The sequence below is a fragment of the Onychostoma macrolepis genome, chromosome 21, assembly GCF_012432095.1.
Source record: "Onychostoma macrolepis isolate SWU-2019 chromosome 21, ASM1243209v1, whole genome shotgun sequence".
In the NCBI taxonomy this organism is placed as follows: Eukaryota; Metazoa; Chordata; class Actinopteri; order Cypriniformes; family Cyprinidae; genus Onychostoma; species Onychostoma macrolepis.
In genome coordinates this window covers 3,591,137-3,612,434 of record NC_081175.1, presented here as the reverse complement: position 1 = coordinate 3,612,434, position 21,298 = coordinate 3,591,137, and the positions used below count along the sequence as shown (strand labels likewise).

The following is a 21,298-nucleotide window of genomic DNA, read 5'->3' as shown; positions in this document are numbered from 1 at the left end:
CATTGTACTTATTTTTTGATGCAAGTACATAGTACCTAATATAAAGTGTGACCGATTTTCAGTCTGTATTCATGTGTGAAAACTTATCCCAGAGTGCTAATTAATGAAGGGGGTCGTTATTCACACATGAATGGCACGCATATGACTTGTGTCATAGTTAAGGTTAGTTCTTGATTAGTACATGCCTTAACTTATCATTAGTACATATTAAAGTAATTTTGGTCCCACTTTATATTAGGTGGCCTTAACTACTATGTACTTATTTTTTGATGTAAGTACAATATACGTTTTGTGTTCATACTGTACTGCAAAACACTATTGCTGCTATTGAGGTGGGATACGGGTAAGGTTAGGGACAGGTTTGGTGGTATGGGTAGGTTTAAGGGTGGGTTAAGTTGTAAGGTAAGGGTCAACAGTGTAATTATAAATGTAATTACATATATTAATTACAGATGTAAAACTACATATAGGTATTTTTAAAAATATAAGTACAATGTAAAAACATGTATGTACACAATAAGTGCATTGTACCAAATAATTAATTTGAATGTAAATACATAGTAGTTAAGGCCACCTAATATAAAGTGGGACCGTAATTTTTAATTTAGGTATTATTCCATGATTATTCACGTACTGGTATTGTAAATGGTTGCTAAAACTATTTAATCAAAAGTATTCATTTTTATAAAGGCTGCATAAAGAATGCCGACATGAAATTAAATCTAAATATAAGGTTGCAAAGGGCAAACCTAATATTTACTGCTAGGTGAACTAGCCAGTCAGTCTAGAAGTATTGCATTATGTGCACTACCGTCACCACACTTCAGCATTTGGTCAGCAATTCAAAGTTTGGTCAGAATAAACCAGTACTGCTGTGGTTTGTCTTTCTAAGATGCCTACACCAACAACGAGGTTGTCTACATCTGGACAGCAGATGATGAGAAATCTGTTTCTGTGGCTCCTGATGGCTCTAGACTCAACCAGTATGACCTGTTGGGCCATGTCATTGGCAAAGAGACCATCAGCTCCAGTACAGGCAAGTACTTTTGAGAAGTGAAAATATAACATTGTTTTACATTTTTTTTAATCATTGCATAATTCCCATTGCATTTCTATTATTTATAGCTATAATGCATTATTTACTATTAATCCGCAATGTGGAAAATGTATGTATATCACATTATCTTTATTGTCAATGACAATAAAGAGTGCATAATCAGTTACTGAAGTCAGCATTTTCAGAGCTGTTTCTATGACATGTTGGACCAGGCAAAAGTGAAACAAGCAAACAGACTGAGATTCAATAACAAGAATTGATATATTGATTGCATTTATACTGAGTCACAGCATATGTATCACAGTACATATTATGGTAATTGTCAATATCTAGCTTATTTTCCATTTTATACACCACCAAATCCCGTGTATTTACACTGAATGCTGCAGTCTGCCTTTTAAAAGGTATCCTTGAAATATATGAAAAACATCTGCGGTCACACTTTATATTAGGTGGCCTTAACTACTATGTACTTACATCAAAAAATAAGTACAATGTACTTATTGTGTTCATATTGTATTTCAAAACACTTTTGCTTGAGAGATATGTTGAGATGATGAGATATATTTAAGGTTAGGGACAGGTTTGGTGGTATGGGTAGGTTTAAGTGTGGGTTAAGGTGTGAGGGATGGGTCAACAGTGTAATTATAAATGGAATTACAGATGGAATTACATATAGGCATTTTTAAATATGCAAGTACAATGTAAAAACATGTATGTTCACAATAAGTGCATTGTATCAAATGATTAATTTTAATGTAAGTACATAGTAGTTAAGGCCACCAAATATAAAGTGGGACCACATCTGCATTCCTTTGTTTATCAGTATTTGAGGCATAGCTACAGATTCATGCTGTATAATGAAAACCTCTCTTGCTCTTTAACAGTTTATTTATATGCACGAGTCTGTAACACTCTTCTATACATAACCTTCTCTTTATGAAATCTCTCTTTTGCAGCTGACAGCCTGAATTAATTAATTTTGCTTGCTTCCCACATGCTTTTCTCCTTTCTTCCAGCTTCAACATACACTTACAAATTCCATTTTGTCTGTTTGTAAAGTAATTTATCTAACCTGCTTTGCAAGCACCTAGCTTATCGATTGCATTCTGTCACAGTTATTGGGGTCATACAGCCTCTGTGAAGCAGGAAGGACTCAAACAAGTATGAGTGCACAAGAAAGGTGTGTGTGCTCAATAAGACGATGTGCAGATGTCAAAATGAGAGATGAAATTGACCTCAAGTCCACATTATTTGTGGTGTACTACCTCTACAGCCAGTGAAAGAGAAATTGGTCATAAATGATTATGCTTTAATCCAAAAGGTATTATATAGTTCATAGAAGTCCAGACTCTATATTTCCCTCCCAGCAAAAGTCTGGGTCCCACTTTATATTAGGTGGACTTAACTACAATGCACTTTTGTGTTCATATTGTATTGCAAAACACTTTTGCTGCTATTGAGGTGGGATATGGGTAAGGTTAAGGGCAGGTTTGGTGGTATGGGTAAGTTTCATGGTTGGTTAAGGTGTAAGGGATGGGTCAACACAGTGCAATTATAAATGTAATTACAGAAAATAATTACAGTTGTAATTACATCCAGGTATTTTTTATTACTGTATAAGCAGTGGCGTGCACAGACCTCCGGAGGGGCAGGGGCAAAATGGGGTTGGGGGGTTATGAGGGTTATGGGTTTGGTCCCCCTCAGCTAGGGGTGGGCGATATGGCAAAAATATCACAATTGTTTTATTTATTTATCATGATTCACAATATTATCACAATTCTTTGTCATGTTGGATTTTCTATTTTGCAAGCTGTTTGAGCATTACAGCCAAACTAATTTCCCTATTATAAAGACAAAGCCTTTCAAGGTAACAAAATATTCAAAAGTATGGCGGATATTTAGGCCAAAGTGGATGAAGATAAAAATTGTTGTCATCATTTTATCTTTGTTATTAAAAAATGAGAGCAAAGATACACATTACAAATACACATAATATACAAATAAAATAAACAGTGTTTTATTTTCAGGTAGTCTACAATAGGTGTATTTAGCAGGAGCATTCAAGAAATTGAATGAACAAATATAAAAATAAAACACTATATAGATTGATTCCTATTAAAGCAACTGTATTAAAGTTTTTCAGTCAAGAGTAGTGAGTGATTTTTCTCTTTGTGTTTTATTAACATTAAAGGAATAATTCACCTCAAAATTAAAATAGGCTAGTGTTTGATTTTTATACCTTCATTTACTCACTCAAAAGTTGTTTTAAACCTAAACGAGTTTCTTCTGCTGAAACTAAATGCTATTTTGAAGAATGTGGAAAACCAAACAGTTGCTGGTCTACAGTGACTTCCATAGTATTTTTTTTTCCTACTGTTAAAGTCAATGTGAACCAGCAACTGTTTGGTTACCCACATTCTTCAGAATATCTTATTTTGTGTTCAGCCCAACAAAGAAATTAATACAGGTTTGGGACAACATGTGAGTGAGTAAATAATGACAAAATTACAATTTTAGGGTGAACTATCCCTTTAAATACAGTCGGCAGCATGTAGGCTACTGTCCCTTTAAGACCTGCACGCATCTAATATACAGGCACGCATGCGTTTCTCTCGGCTGTTTACCTTCATTTTAGACATAACCAACTGAGTCTATACAGAAACCTTGTGTGTTTTGACAGTAGCACAAAACATAACTTAGTTCAGTAATCAGGCGCTGTTTGACGGGCTTTTTAGAGCATGCGCTTTGGGTGTATGTGCTCAGAAAAGGCGCTTGTCAGAACAGAACACTGAGTGAAACGTTTAACCAGTAAGTCTTTGAAGCAGATGCAGATAATGTACTTTTGGTGACTGCGAATAAGTGCAGTGTCCCGTGAGAGTAACTCCACCGCTGAGTTAACACTGATCTGAATGTATGTGGCCTTGTACAGTATAGAGACGGCGGCGCCAGAACTGCAGCTGATAGAATGCGCGCTGAAGTACGATACTACGATATTTCTTCAAAAAAGCAAATCGAGACATTTTTATAGTCCACGATCAAAACTCGTCATATCGAACACCCCTACTCTCGGCAGAAATCGCAGACTAGGGGCACCGGACCGCAAAGGGCACTTTACCGTCGGACCTCAAAGGGGCAGGGGCTCGAGCCCCCCTGGCCCCACCCTTGTGCACGACACTGTGTGTAAAAACATGTATGTACACAATAAGTTCATTGTATCAATTGATTAATTTAAATATAAGTACTTAGTAGTTAAGACCACCTAATATAAAGTAGGACCAAAGTCTGAATCAAGAGCTAATTCTTGCCCGTGTGTTCATTTCTAGGAATATGTGAATAATTGTTGCATGACTGATACTTTGTTAAAATTGGCAGACAGGGAAAAATATAAACTGCTTTTTGCCATCCCCGTGATGTAGTTCCTGCATCTGTTGCCTCTTGGGCCTCACAAATCACAAGCAAGGGGTTAATCAACATTTCAAACCCATGAAAGGACTGGGGGCTTGAGCTCCAGTGAAATAACACGGTTCCATGCAATGTATAAAAATAGCAAAAATGAAAAATAAAAGTCAGAATTTTAGTCAGATAAATCTGACTAAATTAATGAATATGAGTGTAAAATACATTATCATCGAAAGACAAAACCTATGAATAAAACAAAATTATTTAAATAAAAATGAACATTGGCAGACTGGCAGCTTCAGTGGGTTGTTAAAGTAAGAAGCAATTAATCCTAAATAGACAATACATTCATTCCAAGACTACTGCTTTCTTCAGTAAAGACAGAAATACTAATGTAGCATTAAAGTTGAGCAGAAAAGATGCCTTACATTTGTAATAAGTCAACTCGCATCCTGTGTCTCTGTGTGTGTGTGTGTGTGTGTGTGTATATATATATATATATATATATATATATATATATATATATATATAATTTATTTATTTTTTTAGGGGTGTCAATGTTAACGCATAAACGCATGTTATTAATCTAAAAATGTTAACGTGTTAATAATTTTTTAACGCAAATTAATCGTTTGATAAGGTTTGACCCCAACTTCTTCCCGTCATCGCAGCACGGAAGGTTATCTATCATTGTGTGATGAGGGTACAGCACCAGTGTTGCCATGGTCACAGCAAGTGGGCTATTTTGAAAATACAGTCGTGGGAAAAATTACAGAGCCGCAGATTGCGGTTTTTTGGGCTACTTTTATAATGTACCACGGCCGCCCAAAGTGTACCGTATTGTACCGAATATAAGACGACCCCCCTTTTTCCAGATGTACCTTTTGGAAAAAGGCTTTTTGAAAACCAAATATTGTTTTTTTGTTTTTTTTTCTCTCTCTGTAAAACACATTTTTTGCTAAAATTAGTAGCCTACCAAAATTTTATTATCAGTAGAAGTGAAATCTTATTGTAGTCTTCAAATCTGGGCACTGTCTTATGTTTTAAAATCACTTACAGAGGAAGTTTGGTCCCATCAGGCTAACATGACAGTCATGACTCATGCAGCTGTAAGCTTTTCTTTTTCTTTTTCTTTTGTTTTCACTCGTGATCTTTACAGCACACATTACATTGCATATTTCATGGCACACTCGTTTTAAGCGTTTTTGGCGCCACCTATTGTTGTGGGTGTATAACTGACATGTCAAAGTCTAGACCCCGAATATAAGACGACCAAGGTTTTTTCAGATGTATTTCCAAGAGAAAAACATTGTTTTATATTCAGGTCAATACGGTGTTATAGACAAATAAAAATTAAAATAGATCCTTTTACTAATGTGTATAATACTTGGAATGTATCCCTGGCAACTTAAGAACGGAGAGGCGGTTGTAACATCACAAACAATGTGAGTTTCAGCCAGAGCATACATGTTAAGGTTTTTACACAGCAGAAATAAACTTGACAACAGCCACTGTAGATTATATAAGATAATAAACACATGATTATGATAGGATATTTGTATGTGATTTTCTGTAGTTGAATGTGTACATCTATATAAAAAACTATAAATAGCATATTTTAACAACAGTAAACGACCAAATTCCACATGTGATGGTAAAAGGAAGTTATTACAAACACTCGATGGTGGTTTGAAGTGAGTTCTGAGTAAAAGTGCACTATTAATCTCATACATTGTCTTATGAAGCATGATGCTAATATTAGCTCTAATGCACCTGCAGAACAGGTCCAATTCTTCTTCATAATGCATTTTGTCATAATACTTCATGTAAGGTTGTAAGAAAATGTTTTGTTGCATTTATTTAGAAATATTTTTGATAATAGTTGGGTAAATGTATACTGGGATTGAAGCGATGTGGCTTGGTAAACGTTTTATTGCCAGTAAAAAGGCTGATAATGGCTAAATAAAAACAAAAGAATAATGATAAAAGAAAAATAAGGATTATGTCTCATACCTGGCGGAAGTGTGAAAGGTTCTGTTTCCTTAAACTAGTTTGTCATGTATTTCTTTATTTCAACACATTTACAGGTAAATCCTAGTGTTTTAAATTTGTGATTAATCATGATTAATGATTAATCATGATTAATCACATGCCAATCAGCTAATCAACTCAAAACACCTGCAAAGGTTTCCTGAGCCTTCAAAATGGTCTCTCAGTTTGGTTCACTAGGCTACACGATCATGGGGAAGACTGCTGATCTGACAGTTGTCCAGAAGACAATCATTGGCACCCTTCACAAGGGGGTAAGCCACAAACATTAACTGCCAAAGAAGATGGCTGTTCACAGAGTGCTGTATCCAAGCATGTTAACAGAAAGTTGAGTGGAAGGAAAAAGTGTGGAAGAAAAAGATGCACAACCAGCCGAGAGAACCGCAGCCTTATGAGGATTGTCAAGCAAAATCGATTCAAGAATTCGGGTGAACTTCACAAGGAATGGACTGAGGCTGGGGTCAAGGCATCAAGAGCCACCACACACAGACATGCCAAGGAATTTGGCTACAGTTGTATTCCTCTTGTTAAGCCACTCCTGAACCACAGACAACGTCAGAGGTGTCTTACCTGGGCTAAGGAGAAGAAGAACTGGACTGTTGCCCAGTGATCCAAAGTCCTCTTTTCAGATGAGAGCAAGTTTTGTATTTCAGTTGGAAACCAAGTTCCTAGAGTCTGGAGGAAGGGTGGAGAAGCTCATAGCCCAAGTTGCTTGAAGTCCAGTGTTAAGTTTCCACAGTCTGTGATGATTTGGGGTGCAATGTCATCTGCTGGTGTTGGTCCATTGTGTTTTTTGAAAACCAAAGTCACTGCACCTGTTTACCAAGAAATTTTGGAGCACTTCATGCTTCCTTCGGCTGACTAGCTTTTTGAAGATGTTGATTTCATTTTCCAGCAGGAATTGGCACCTGCCCACACTGCCAAAAGCACCAAAAGTTGGTTAAATGACCATGGTGTTGTTGTGCTTGACTGGCCAGCAAACTCACCAGACCTGAACCCCATAGACAATCTATGGGGTATTGTCAAGAGGAAAATGAGAAACAAGAGACCAAAAAATGCAGATGAGCTGAAGGCCACTGTCAAAGAAACCTGGGCTTCCATACCACCTCAGCAGTGCCACAAACTGATCACCTCCATGCCACGCCGAATTAAGGCAGTAATTAAAGCAAAAGGAGCCCCTACCAAGTATTAAGTACATATACAGTAAATGAACATACTTTCCAGAAGGCCAATAATTCACTAAAAATGTTTTTTTTTATTTTTTATTTTTATTTATTTTTATTGGTCTTATGAAGTATTCTAATTTGTTGAGATAGTGAATTGGTGGGTTTTTGTTAAAGGTGAGCCAAAATCATCACAATTAAAATAACCAAAGACTTAAACTACTTCAGTCTGTGTGCACTGAATTTAATACACAATTTGAGTTGAATTACTGAAATAAGTGAACTTTTCCACGACATTCTAATTTATTGAGATACACCTGTATAGTGAATTATATATTAACTTAGGGTTAGGGTTATTTATAGCTCTATTTGTAGGACTATTTTATTGGGCTTTTTTGTGATTGCAATTGAGATTGTTGTATACTATATAAATATATATATAATGTATTTAAAGACCTTGTTGCATCAGATGCAGCTTATTTGTGTAAAGACTGCTTAAAAATATAGCAACAATTATATTTATGAATATATTTGAGCTGCCCATTTAACACATTAATTTAGTGTTTAATTACAGTATATATATATATATATAATAATGCATTTGATCATGCTTCCTCATTCGTATGTAAAATTCCTTAATAAGGATTTGCCTTTCTTCTGAGCAATTCAAGCTTGAAATACCACCTAATTGCAAGCATGTTTTGCCATTCCTACAGAATGCATTCTTGCATTCAAAAACAGCTGGATGGAGAGCAGCAGAGTGGAACAGAACACAGGGTTTTCAGAATTTGAGAATCTGACAGACGTTTTATGGGGACATTCCATAGGCATGTGGTTTTTATACTGTACAAACTGTATTATCTATCCCCTTAGCCTAAACCTACCCCTCATACAAGGCACTTTTAGGCTTTTAAAATATTCTGCATGATTTACAAGCTGCTTTCCTCATGAGGATCATAAATGAATAAATTCCCCACAAGATTAAAATTTGTGATCACTATCCCTATGGGGACATTTGGTCCCCATAATGTAAGGAATACCAGGACCCCACACACAAATTGGTGTGTCGCTATTAAGATGTTCAAAACAAGCTCTGGTTGTTTGTCAGTGCTGGAGAAAGGGTTTGTATCAACTTGCTTCCAGATGAGACACCTATTTTACTGTCCCCCCTCAGCTGAAATGGAAAAGACAAATGTTCCAGTGTTTGTTTTTAAAGCACCAGAAGCATCTGTTTATTTTTCATTTTGTCATTTTAATTGTCCTCTGCTCTGCCTCCCAGTGCAGGGAGAGAATGCTAACTCAGTCGAAAATTGCTTTTCCCACAGAGATTAGAATTTCAACCTCAGGTCTTGTTCAAGGAATATTTTATGTACCTAAAAATTACAATTCTGTTTTTACAATTCTTAAAAGAATATACTTTACAGAATGCCAGGGGTTTTCTTTTCTAGAATGAGGACTGATAATGAACAAATACAGTCCATATCACTATATGCTATATTTACACATCTAGGTATTATAGGACATCTAAAATCTTTATATACCTTTCAGCATTCATAGTGACTTCTAAAACATGCAAGCTGCCCATACCGTATGCACTTATGCACCCCCATACCATCAGTGATGCTGAACTCTGATAACATGCTGGAACGTCTCCCTTCTCTTTAGCCCGGAGAACACCGCGTCCGTGATTTCCAACAAGAATGTCAAATTTGGACTCGTCTGACCATAGAACACTTTTCCACTTTGAAACGGTCCATTTTAAATGAGCCTTGGCCCACAGGACATGACGGCGCTTCTGGACCATGTTCACATATGGCTTCCTTTTTGCATGATAGAGCTTTAGTTGGCATCTGAAGATGGCACAGCGGATTGTGTTTACTGACAGTGGTTTCTGGAAGTATTCCTGGGTCCATTTAGAAATGTCAATGACAGAATCATGCCGATGAGTGATGCAGTGTCGTCTGAGGGCCCAAAGACCACGGGCATCCAACAAAGGTCTGTGGCCTTGTCCCTTACACACAGAGATTTCTCCAGTTTCTCTGAATCTTTTTACGTTGAGGAACGTTGTTTTTAAAAGTATTCCACAATCTTTTTACGCACTTTCACAGATTGGAAAGCCTCTGCCCATCTTTACTTCTGAGAGACTCTGCCTCTCTAAGACATCCCTTTTATAGCTAATCATGTTACAGACCTGATGTCAATTAACTTAATTAGTTGCTAGATGTTCTCCCAGCTGAATCTTTTCAAAATTTATTTTTTTTCAGACCTTTATTGCCCCGTGCCAACTTTGAGTCCTGTAGCGGGCATCAAATTTGAAATGAGCTCATTTAGTGGATAAGTGTAAAATTTCTCCGTTTAAAGGTACCATAGAATGGAAAACTGTATTTACCTTGGTTAAATAATAACAGTTCTGTACATAGAAATGACATACAGTGAGCCTCAAACACCATTGTTTCCTCCTCCTTATGTAAATCTCGGGAATGCAAAAGACCAATGAAAAATAGGCGAATCAGAACATAACACCGACTGTGACGTTACAGTCGGGATCACTAATAGTTACGCCCCCAACATAAATATCAAATAAATACAAATCCCACGGCACACTGAAGCACTGAAAAATTCGTTTAATTTTAAGTTTAAGTTAAAAAAAATTTTTTCAGTAATTAAACACTGCATCATCAGAGTCAGTATTGTGGTTTTATCAGACACTCGCACTTAGCAAAATTATAAAAAAAATAAAAATACATTTAAAAAATCAAGCTCAAATGGAGTTAAGAAGGTTTTTGACCAGCGAATGAGATCTGCGTTTTGTCTGTCTTTAGAACGGCTGTATATGAGTGCATCGCACTTTCATCAATTTACAGGTTATAACATTTATTGTAGCTATATGGGCGCTTAGTTTTTCTTCTTGTTTAATACACTTGGCTACGAAGTTTTACTGAAAAGCTCTTTTAATTGCTTTCATTGGTTAAATATTTGTAAAACCCTCGAACAGACATAAGGAAGACCAATGGCACTGATTTAAAATGATAATAACTAAATATTATAGAGATATGAAGTTTAGATAATTTTCCATGGCACACCTGACTGGGCTAGGGTATGGCGTCTGCCATACGGAAATGCCGCCCCTGTGTTCCAGGCTGTGCAGGGGATGTAATGTGCAGGGATGGGTTGGTGTCTGTATTCAGAAAGGCACGGAAAGCAAATAAACGCGTTCTAATAAAATAGCACGAGCCACTAAAGGGACATGGTTATCTCCTTGCTAGCAGTAGCCTGTTACATTACAGTACATAAGATTTCACTTACCACATAAACAGAGTAAGGAGAGATGACTGAGGATGATGGCGAATGATTTACAGATCCTGAGCACCTCTGACAAGCATCTGGGGCCTGTACCATGAAGCCGGTTTAACTGGCTAACCAGGTAAGTTTCAGTTTAGTTTGCACCAATCCTGGGTTTTAGGTACCATGAAAGTGGCTTGGCTTACACTGCACAGCTAACCTGCTTCAGGGCAGGTTATGTTCTGGGTTAGAGAACTGAAATTGGACCAATCAGATGTGAGCAAAGTGACACATGTCTGACACACAAAAAAAAAAAGTCACTCCCCCAGTTTATCTTCCTACAAATTAAAGGTCATTATAAAGTACCTTAACAAAATTAAACAAAATTGTCTGGCTTTAATTCTTATTACAATTTATATAATTATAATATGATTTATATTATTATTAATCAATTACACACAAGCACGTTTAGTTTAACAATTATTATAAAGCATTTATTTTAAATGAATATTAATATATGATCATATGTAATATAAATAAGTGGTAGAATCAATAGATAACGCTTTAAAAATGGCTACATGTGACCTCCCATGTTTGAGTCTATATATTATCAACTATATAAACTAACTTCACAAGTTTCACTTGTGACTGCACTAATAGAGAAAGATAATTTCATTTATTTGTCCCCTTTCATGGACAAGTACTTTCTTCAGAGTAAATGCGTTCAAATTTCTAATATTCTTTAATCTCTTAACCTTTAACAATCACACTTACTATATGTTGTGATTGGCTGCTCGCCACTGATGTCGCTCAACAAACTCAGGATCAAAGCCTGAGTTGACAAAGAAAGCTGATGATCAGCATCATGGTACCAATACAGCCAGATTGGAGTGGTTTGGTTGTGTCAACTAAAAACTAATCCTATAACTCTGAATTTGTTCATCCACCATCATGGTACAGGCCCCTGATCTTGTCAAATGTGTGGTAAGTACTGCCGCTCCATAGTATAAACAGAGTATGTGTGATCGCGAATCTCAAAAGTGAAGGTGAAATTAAAAAGTGATCGTGCATTCGAAAGCAGTTTCAATGCCCTGTATATTAATAGCAGCTCCCTGATGCCCGCATTTTATTTACAGGATAATTACCCAACAATATAACTGCGCGAGAAAGTATTGAAATATATATTTTCCCTGCGTTTCCTTCCTGCTGTGTGAGCTACTGAAATAAGCCGCACTGTAAAACAGCCAATCAGAGCAGAGCTCAACATTATTATTCATGACCCTTCCAAATAAGGTAATAACAGACCATTTCATTCTAGGGACAAATCCTAGGGTTGTAAATGGACATGTAAAACCGTTTCTGGAGAATTTTTGCCCTTATCTAAGCCATGTACCTTCTATGTAGATATCAGAGAATAATTTAAAATATTTTATCAATGAATTCTATGGCGCCTTTAAACATTTAGTGTGTTCTCCATGTTCTATTGTGAATAAAATATTTGCTCATGTGATTTGAAAGTCTTTTAGTTTTCATTTTATTAAAATTTAAAAAACGTCCCAACATTTCCGGAATTCGGGTTGTGTTTTCACAAGCACAGCTTCAAAATTCTTCTTTTGCCATTCTGTCAAAACCAGATCTTATGTTTTCATTCCATCTCGTGTAACCGCTCTTCTTTCTTTAAAGAAGATGCCTGCTACAAAATTTTAATGAGGGAGGGGCCCACCAACCATTCTTAATATATGCACCTTAAATCAAAATAAAACTTCAATAAGTATAGCATGGGTGCAAATCAAAAGACAAAAAGAGACCCACAAATGCAAGTTACTAAATCATTATTAATACAAAAATCAGCATGGACCATTGCAACAGCTGAGTATGAAATGAAAAGTCTTAACGACTCGTTAGCATTTGACATACTGTAAGATAACATAGCAGTGAATATTACTCATGGATGGAAGATAATTTTGCACATTGTCCAAAAAATCATGAATGTCTTTTTGTGAATGTCTTATCATTACTTATCATTGATGAAGATGATATTGGTGGTAGTGGTAATGATAATGACGATGATGATGATGCTGCTTGAGAATATTTGAAAGTTCAAGGAGTGACCACTGTTTGTCCAAACATTCACCAGTTACCATGTGCTCCCAAAATGTTTCAGACATGGAGATTTCACGGACATTTCAAATCAGCTTTGTTGATGGATCAAAAGATGTAACAGTAATACAGGCTACAGCTGTCACATTATACACTGCATATTACCTAACTTACATTATTGATGAATTCTAGAATATTTCTATACTATACAGTGTGCTCATAAAAGGTTTAATAATAATATGACATGGCGGTCACACTTTATTTTAAGGTCCAATTCTCACTATTAACAAACTATTCACTACAACTTTTGCCTCAATAAACTACTAATTATTCTCTGCCATATCACCCTGCAGCCCAAGACCGGTTGCCCATGGAAGCTAAGCAGGGCTGAGCCTGGTCAGTACCTGGATGGGAGACCTCCTGGGAAAACTAGGTTGCTTTTGGAAGAGGTGTTAGTGAGGCCAGCAGGGGGTGCTTACCCTGCAGTCTATGTGGGTCCTAACGCCCCAGTATAGTGACGGGGACACTATACTGTAAAAAAGCACCGTCTTTCGGATGAGACGTTAAACCGAGGTCCTGACTCTCTGTGGTCATTAAAAATCCCATGACACTCATCGTAAAGAGTAGGGGTGTAACCCCGGTGTCCTGGCCAGATTCCCTCCACTGGCCCTTGTCAATCATGGCTTCCCAATAATCCCCATCCACTTGATTGGCTCTATCTCTCTCTCCTCTCCACCTGTAGCTGGTGTGTGGTGAGTGCACTGGCGCCGTTGTCCTGTGGCTGCCGTCGCATCATCCAAGTGGATGCTGCACACTGGTGGTGGTTGAGGAGAGACCCCCCACATGATTGTAAAGCGCTTTGGGTGTATTGCAATACACATTAAAAAAGCACTATATAAATGCCTCATTCATTCATTCATACTAATTTGCTGTTATTAATAGTTTGCAAGGTAGTTGTTAAGTTTAGGTATTGGGTAGGATTATGGATGTAGAATATGGTAATGCAGAATATGTGCTTTATAATACTAAAAAACAACCAATATGTTATTAATAGGCATGCTAATAAGCAACTAGCTGATAGTGAGAATTGGTCCCTATACTAAACTGTTATCGACATGGCCATGGGGCTTTGTGCTAGAATAGAATTTGCTGCAACCAATTGTACCATATCTGAATCTATGCTGTAGCAAAGAAGTAATGGAGAGAAAATGTAGACTTTTGCATGAGTCTCCTACTTCTCCTGATCTATGATAGACCAGCCACTGAATAATATGATTTCCTTTCTTTTGATTTTTATGGAAATGTACACAATTCTGAACCAAAATTAAATGACTTTAGCAGTGTAAATTGGCCATCTGACCTCTGATTTTAAAGACATAATTACAGCCCCTCATGCTCTGTCAGACCTTCAGAGAGAATAACATAGTAGGGCTATCAGATTGAGCAATTGTCTGTCACTTACATCCCACTGTTAAGGTTAGAACATCCAATCTGCCCCAGCCATGCTGGGAAAACACTTGAATCCTCAGTCGTTGGCGCTGTGATCAACGAGAAGCAATCAGTTAAATCTCTTCTCCAACACAAGACCCCCACCTCCTATATCGCAGTTGCTCTTCCTGCATGATCGTCCATGAATAAAATTCTGAATATTTTAGTCTATGTGTTGTCTCATCAATAATTCATCCTTCTTACAGTCTCTGTCTTCTCTTTTCTCATTTCTTATATAGGAGAATATGTGGTGATGACAACGTATTTCCATTTGAAACGGAAAATTGGCTATTTCGTGATCCAGACGTATCTCCCCTGCATAATGACCGTCATTCTGTCTCAGGTCTCCTTCTGGTTGAACCGGGAGTCCGTTCCAGCACGTACCGTCTTTGGTGAGCTTTTCTTCCGTTTGTTTACTAATGCACAGATGTGCTTTGCGAGTAATCCGACAAATAATACGTCCAGTGTAGAGCTGCTGTTTACATTCTGAGACTACATCAAAACATGCTGTGCCTTATATTTGTAGAGATGTTTTTGTTTTTATCTGCCATTATGAAACAACAGGAAGCATTCCGTAAACAAGAACACCAGGGATTATTTGAAAAGTTTGTATTCTGTGTGAAAGTTTTCAGAGTGGAGTGATGGATTCTGTTTTGAAATGGTGTAATTACCACAGCCACCACACAAGCACCTAATTAATTACAGATTAGATGGACCTAAACCTGGAGTCAAATGAAGTAAAAAAAAAAAATTAATAAAAAAAAAGTAATGCTGACAGGACAGAAAAGGAAAAGATAAACACAAGAGCATTGCAGCTGTATCTCCTTCAGCAGCCTATTCGCACAGGATCTTTAAGCCAGCTGAAGTTAAGTGATTTTAGCTTATTGAGCTCACATCAGCGTTGGCATGGTGTCTGACTTCATCTGCGGTTTGCTTTTTATCGAGGACCAGAGCATCAGGTGCAAAGCAGGGTTCATTCTGCCAGCATTACTGCGGAGGATATTACTGATGAGAAAGTTTCTGCAATCAGCTACAGAATAAATGAATTTCTGAAACTTCTCACAAACCATTCCTGATAGAGTGCACCAGCATTTCATGCACCACTGTTCTGAAAATTACACAGAACCACAGCAAAAGATATCGTATTTTAAATCACATTATTTTTCAAATTGCACTCTGAATATGATTCAAAGATGTTTTAGTTTTATTTTTTTTATTTTCCTGAATCACTTGGAATGTAACAATTCACCGCGAGCTGGCTGAAAATCGATTCAAGAATGTGACGATGCTAAACTAATCACAATTCAATTAGAGGTAGGAGTTTATATGAATGTATGTCTGAGGGGAACTTACTGTCTTTAGAAAAGTTTAGATGGTATTTTTTTTCTTTTCATCTTACCTCTGTATAATGCCTATTAAAGTTCATAAGTGCAGCGCTGCTTTGTTTACAGTGGAATCCAAGGAAACGCTTTAAGTGCCACCTGCTAGCAGAGAGTGAATCTGCATCTCATTCAGCTCGTCTGTGTCACAGTTGTCTACTGTGACAAGACAAGGAGGAACTCAAAGTAAACAGTCTTTAATAAACAATCCAAAACACAAGTAACACAAGACAGGCAGAGACTCACATAAAGCACAACATTGACGTTCAATACCGGACGCTAGACACGGGAAAACACAGGGCTTAAATACTCAAACACAAGTGGAGACTAATTAACTCATAATGAAACAATGAGGACAGGAACAGGAACATAACCAAATATGGGCATAAGGAAACACGAGGGAGAACTAAGTCAAGGGGAGTACATGAGACTGAAAACCACAACACACGTCTGACATTAACTCCCCCCTCCCCACCTTAACACTTCCAACGGGGAGGGGACCTGTTCCGGGAGGCCATGGCGGAGCATGCAGTCCAGGGGGCCATGGCCGAGCAGCCTCCATGGGCTTGGCTAACGGCCCGGAATACTTGGGGAGAATCTCAGGTCTAGAGGCCCTCTCTGGGAAGACGAGGGAACAGTAGCCATCTTTGGGCTGGATTTGGGGACTGGAGCTCTCTCTTGGGTAAACTCAGGAACTGGAGCCCTCTCTGGGCTAGACTCGGAATCTGAAGCCCTCTCTGGGCCTAACGTGAGCACAACAGACTCCTTGGGCTGGACGTGGAGTCAGGGGCCCTCTCAGGGTTAGACTCAGGAACCGCTTATAACCGACTTATAAGCACGGCTTTAGAGGACATGACTGGACTCTGGTCAGAGGCTGGAGCCTGCACTGGAGCAAACTCTGGGGCTGGAGCCAACACTGGAGCGAACAACCCTTTCTTCCTCAGATTCCTTCTTTGGTTATGGGTGAGGATGACAGCAGCTGTCAGCTGAGGGCTTAGGGGTACAGCGGCTGGTGTGCTTAATAACAGAGTGGCCGGCGGGCTTGAGTGAGCAGCAGCCGGCGGGCTTAAATTCGGTGCAGCCAGCAGGCTGGATTGAGCCGCGGCCGGCAGGCTTGACTGATGAACGACCGGCGGGCTTGACTGACGAACGGCCGATAGACTTGACTGATGAGCGGCTGGCGGACTCGCAGTACTCGCGGTGACCCCGCAGAATTCCCACACTTACTCCACAAAGGGGAGATCTCTGCAGGCTAGGGCGGAAAAACGAATGGCGACTTCCATGCCGCGGGGAAAAGAAAAGAAAAAGACTTTCAAAAACAAACGAAAACAAAACAGGGAGAAGGGGTGCCGCTTACTGTATTGGTCTGGTATTCTGTCACAGTTGCCTACTGTGACAAGACGAGGAATGAAGAGACGTGGATAAACTCAAAGTAAACAGTCTTTAAGAAACAATCCAAAACGGGGTAACACAAGACAGGCAGAGACTCACATGAAGCACAACATCAACGTTCAATACCAGACGCTAGACACAGGAAAACACAAGGCTTAAATACTCAAACTAAACGAGATAATTAAACAAACACAGGTGGAGACTAATTAACTCATAATGAATCAATGAGGACAGGAACAGGAACATAACCAAATATGGGCATAAGTAAACACAAGGGAGAACTAAGTCAAGGGGAGTACATGAGACAGAAAACCACAACACAAGACAGGAACACAAGTCTGACAGTCTGCTGTTTATGTTTCATTTTTTTTTTTTTTTTTACGTATAGTTTCACAAAACTGAAGTCAGACCATTCTGTTTTTGCTTCAAATTTCGAAATTATACAATCTAATTTAGATGAAAAACTGCTCATGTTGCATGTATGCAGCATCTTTGTTTGGATCATGATTAAAATGCAGTGGTTGCCTCTAATTTTAAATGGAAAGAGCGCAGATATTGTTATTTCAGCCTTATTTTGTTTATATGAAGAGATTTATTTTATTTGCGTTATTTATTTGATTTGATTTGGGGCTTGTTTTAAGAAAACGAGAAAGTTTTGGGGAAAATGTGTATAGATATGATGCTCTGTTATTTATTGTGCGTAAATGAGTTTTCTAATTACTCTTTATTTTCGTTGTATGCGATTTGATATCGAGTAGCAATTTGACGATGGTTAAATTAGTAAATAAAAGATTGCTCTGATCTGTCATAGGGCTTAAATGGATCGCAGTTTGGGTGACCACCCGTCCCGCATTTTGCGGGACAGTCCCGAAATTGGGAGCTTTGTCCCGCGTCCCGCAAGACGTAAGCTGCGTCCTGCATTTCAATTATGTATTATGTATGTATTTTTTTCCATCCCAGAAACTGAAATACCAAAATAAGAAATACATTAAAAAGTGTGACTGGCATTTAAAAATCCATGTGCGCAGCCATCATGTTCTAGCTGTGAAAATAACCAACCGACGCAGTGGTAGAGAGGGGTTTTTCTGCTGATGACGACTGAGTGGATGGCGCAAAGGATGTGCGGACCTCATCAATTGCTCGAGCACCACCAACGGAAATGGTCGAGCGCACATGGAAAAACACGATATTCTCCTTTAATTAAAAAAAAACACAATTGCAGCTTTCAGACACGACTTTCTTCTCATTTTAATAGTTCGTTTGAGGTGGTTTCTATGGCGTTATTTTAATGACAAGTGTCCAGAATGCATTATTGTAATTCGAGAGTGCAACAAATGTCTCCGCTCGCAGAATTCTCTTCACTCTCACACAAAACAGATGTGCTCTACGTGTTTACATTAGGCCTACGTGTGCGCGCTCAAAACTTATAGGCTACTCTCTCCTGGATATAATGTTGCCAGAAGCGCAACCTGGAGTGTGGGCATCCACCGGCAGAAACATAAAATAGCGCATTAAGACAACGGACGTAATATAAATCAGTATTTAAATAGTATAAAATGTATCGGTCTTACACGTGTCCCGCATTGTCCCGCAAAATCACATCTACTGTCCCGCAACAGATCTATTGCCAGGTGGTCACCCTAATCGCAGTTGATCCGTGATATACGGACCAGGTCCAGACCCCACCGTTCGGCATGTGATTCACAGATTAATGTGCCAATTTACATGTTCAATCTATTTAAAACCACAAGAAGAAACGAAACAGAACTCAATTCGTTACTTGTGCGCTGTACTCGCACACCCCCGAAGCGTGCACAAGCATAGAGACGTGTTTCAGACAGTGCGGCATAACGAATTGATTCCTCTTTCATGTATTCATGTACTTTATACAGTAGAAGGCGAGCCAATGGATATCACACAAGCAACGTGCAAACTTTGCGCAATAGTTATGCTGGTGAACGTCTTAAATTCAGTCATACAGAAAGTGAAAGTAAAAAAACTGACGGAGTTTTCTAACGCTGCATTAACAGCACATATTATCTCAGAGACAAGAGACGAATCTACTTCAACATGTGCTGATAACCGTATAAATGAATAGAGCTGTTTTAAAGACCCTATCCACAACAACAAGCAGTAATAAAAGGACACATTTAATTTATAATTTCTTATCTCATTTTGTTAACAAAAATCATGGATTGAATCGAATCGTGAAATCAAAATCGTGAATCGAATCAAATCAAATCAAATCGTGAGTTGAGTGAATCGTTACATCCCTATGATTCACTCAAGCCGGGCACACTGCATGATTTTCAGAGAGTCACACATTACACAACTTTTCAATAGGAAGAATCGCTGACATCTCTGCCTTGTCTACAAATTATGTTTCACAATGTAACACACGTGAGAACTCATACAAGAACTAATGTAAGATCACGTGAGAGACAGGCTTTCTCATGCACAATTTGCCTCTGGTTTTGGGCATTTGCCAGAGTCAAAATTAGGGCTAAATCGTGTAGTGTGAATCCAACATACTGAAACAAGAGTCATCATGTCATAGCATGGCTGTTTCAGAAATAAGGGAGAGTTGGATCTATATGCAGTAGACACCTTTACTTAAACAAACACAACAAAAATAAATCCAGGTGGAAAAGAGGATGTTCTAGACACAGTCTCGCGTAGCCAGACTTTCAGACTGACGGCTGAAGGTCTGAAATCTATGGTAGCTTTCATTGGCCAAGGCCCGCCCATGAGGCCATTTGACTGACATGTCAAACAACCAATCACAGTTCGTTTCGTTCAGTGTCACGTTTCAGAGCGTGGAAATGTCACCACAATAACAGTATGTAAAACTCTCTGACATATTTTAAAGATTCTATGCTGCAAACTTTAAATATTTCACTTACTTTTGATAAGCATTTGTTGTCACAGTTGTAAACACGATGGCTTTCTTCTTTCGTGAGGGGGTTTGGTGTCACGGCATCTTTGTTTCCAGGCGGAACGTTAAAGAATGCATCTCCCGGAAATCCTGTAAAATTCAACCAATCCAACGACGACGACTTCGAAACTCCTGAAGTGTTTCCACTTTTGCATGCCATATGCATCAGACGTTTAGCCAACGTTTCGTGGGCGTGATGTCTGAGGCTGAAACTACTAGACGCAGGACAACTAGAAATAAAACATGCACACGTAAAAATCTATTTAGGACAACATGCAGTGTTGGGGAGTAACTAGTTACATGTAACATAATTACGTAATTTAATTACAAAATAAATGTAATTGTAATTAGTTAGAGTTACTGAGAAAAAATGTGTAATTAAATTACAGTTACTTTTGAAAAATGTATTGATTACAAAGGGGGTTACATCTGAATATTTTCACACCCCCATACAGATTTAATTGACTTCTTTCATAAATTGCATTGAGTGCTCTAAAATGAGACACCAGTGTTTCAGGAGTTTAGGAAAGAATAGGACACATGCTTATTCGATAAATGTTTTATTTCCTATTTGGGTTTATGCATATGCTTTATTTTTTAAGATTAATTGTTTTTTTCTAAGGCATTGTTTGATGCCAGTGTTTGTTGTCATAACTATGCAAACATTTGATTTCAAAACCAGTATCATAGCTATTAAACTATTACTTGTTATGATTTTAAATCTGTATCTAACCTCAGAATGATCTCAAAGTAAATAAGAGGTGTTAAGTCTGATTTTGTGGTGGCTGTGCTTTAGATTAAATTATTACACGGCTCTGTGGAATGCTTGATTCTGATTGGTCAGTCGTGACATTCCAAGGTATGTTATTCCCCGATAACAACTGGTAAAAGCTAATAATACAGACTCATCCGGGTAACTTAAGTCGGTATTATACGCTTGCTAAACGCTTTTTTTTTTTTGGTGGAAGCTTTGCATTTGGTTAGCTAATAAAATATTCAAACTCAATTCAATATCATGGGTGAAATTTCTTAATTCTGTCATCCTGGTATC

At 38.1% G+C, this 21,298-nt stretch overlaps 1 protein-coding gene across 1 annotated transcript in view; it reads left to right on the top strand.

Moving 5' to 3' along the window:
- The window catches only part of gabra3 (gamma-aminobutyric acid type A receptor subunit alpha3), a 212,813-nt gene that overhangs the window by 155,029 nt on the left and 36,486 nt on the right, over window positions 1-21,298 (top strand). Inside the window, exons 7-8 of the mRNA XM_058759002.1 lie at window positions 893-1,036; window positions 14,781-14,933. Coding sequence (XP_058614985.1) covers window positions 893-1,036; window positions 14,781-14,933 — 297 coding nt within the window. The remainder of the gene's footprint in view (window positions 1-892; window positions 1,037-14,780; window positions 14,934-21,298) is intronic.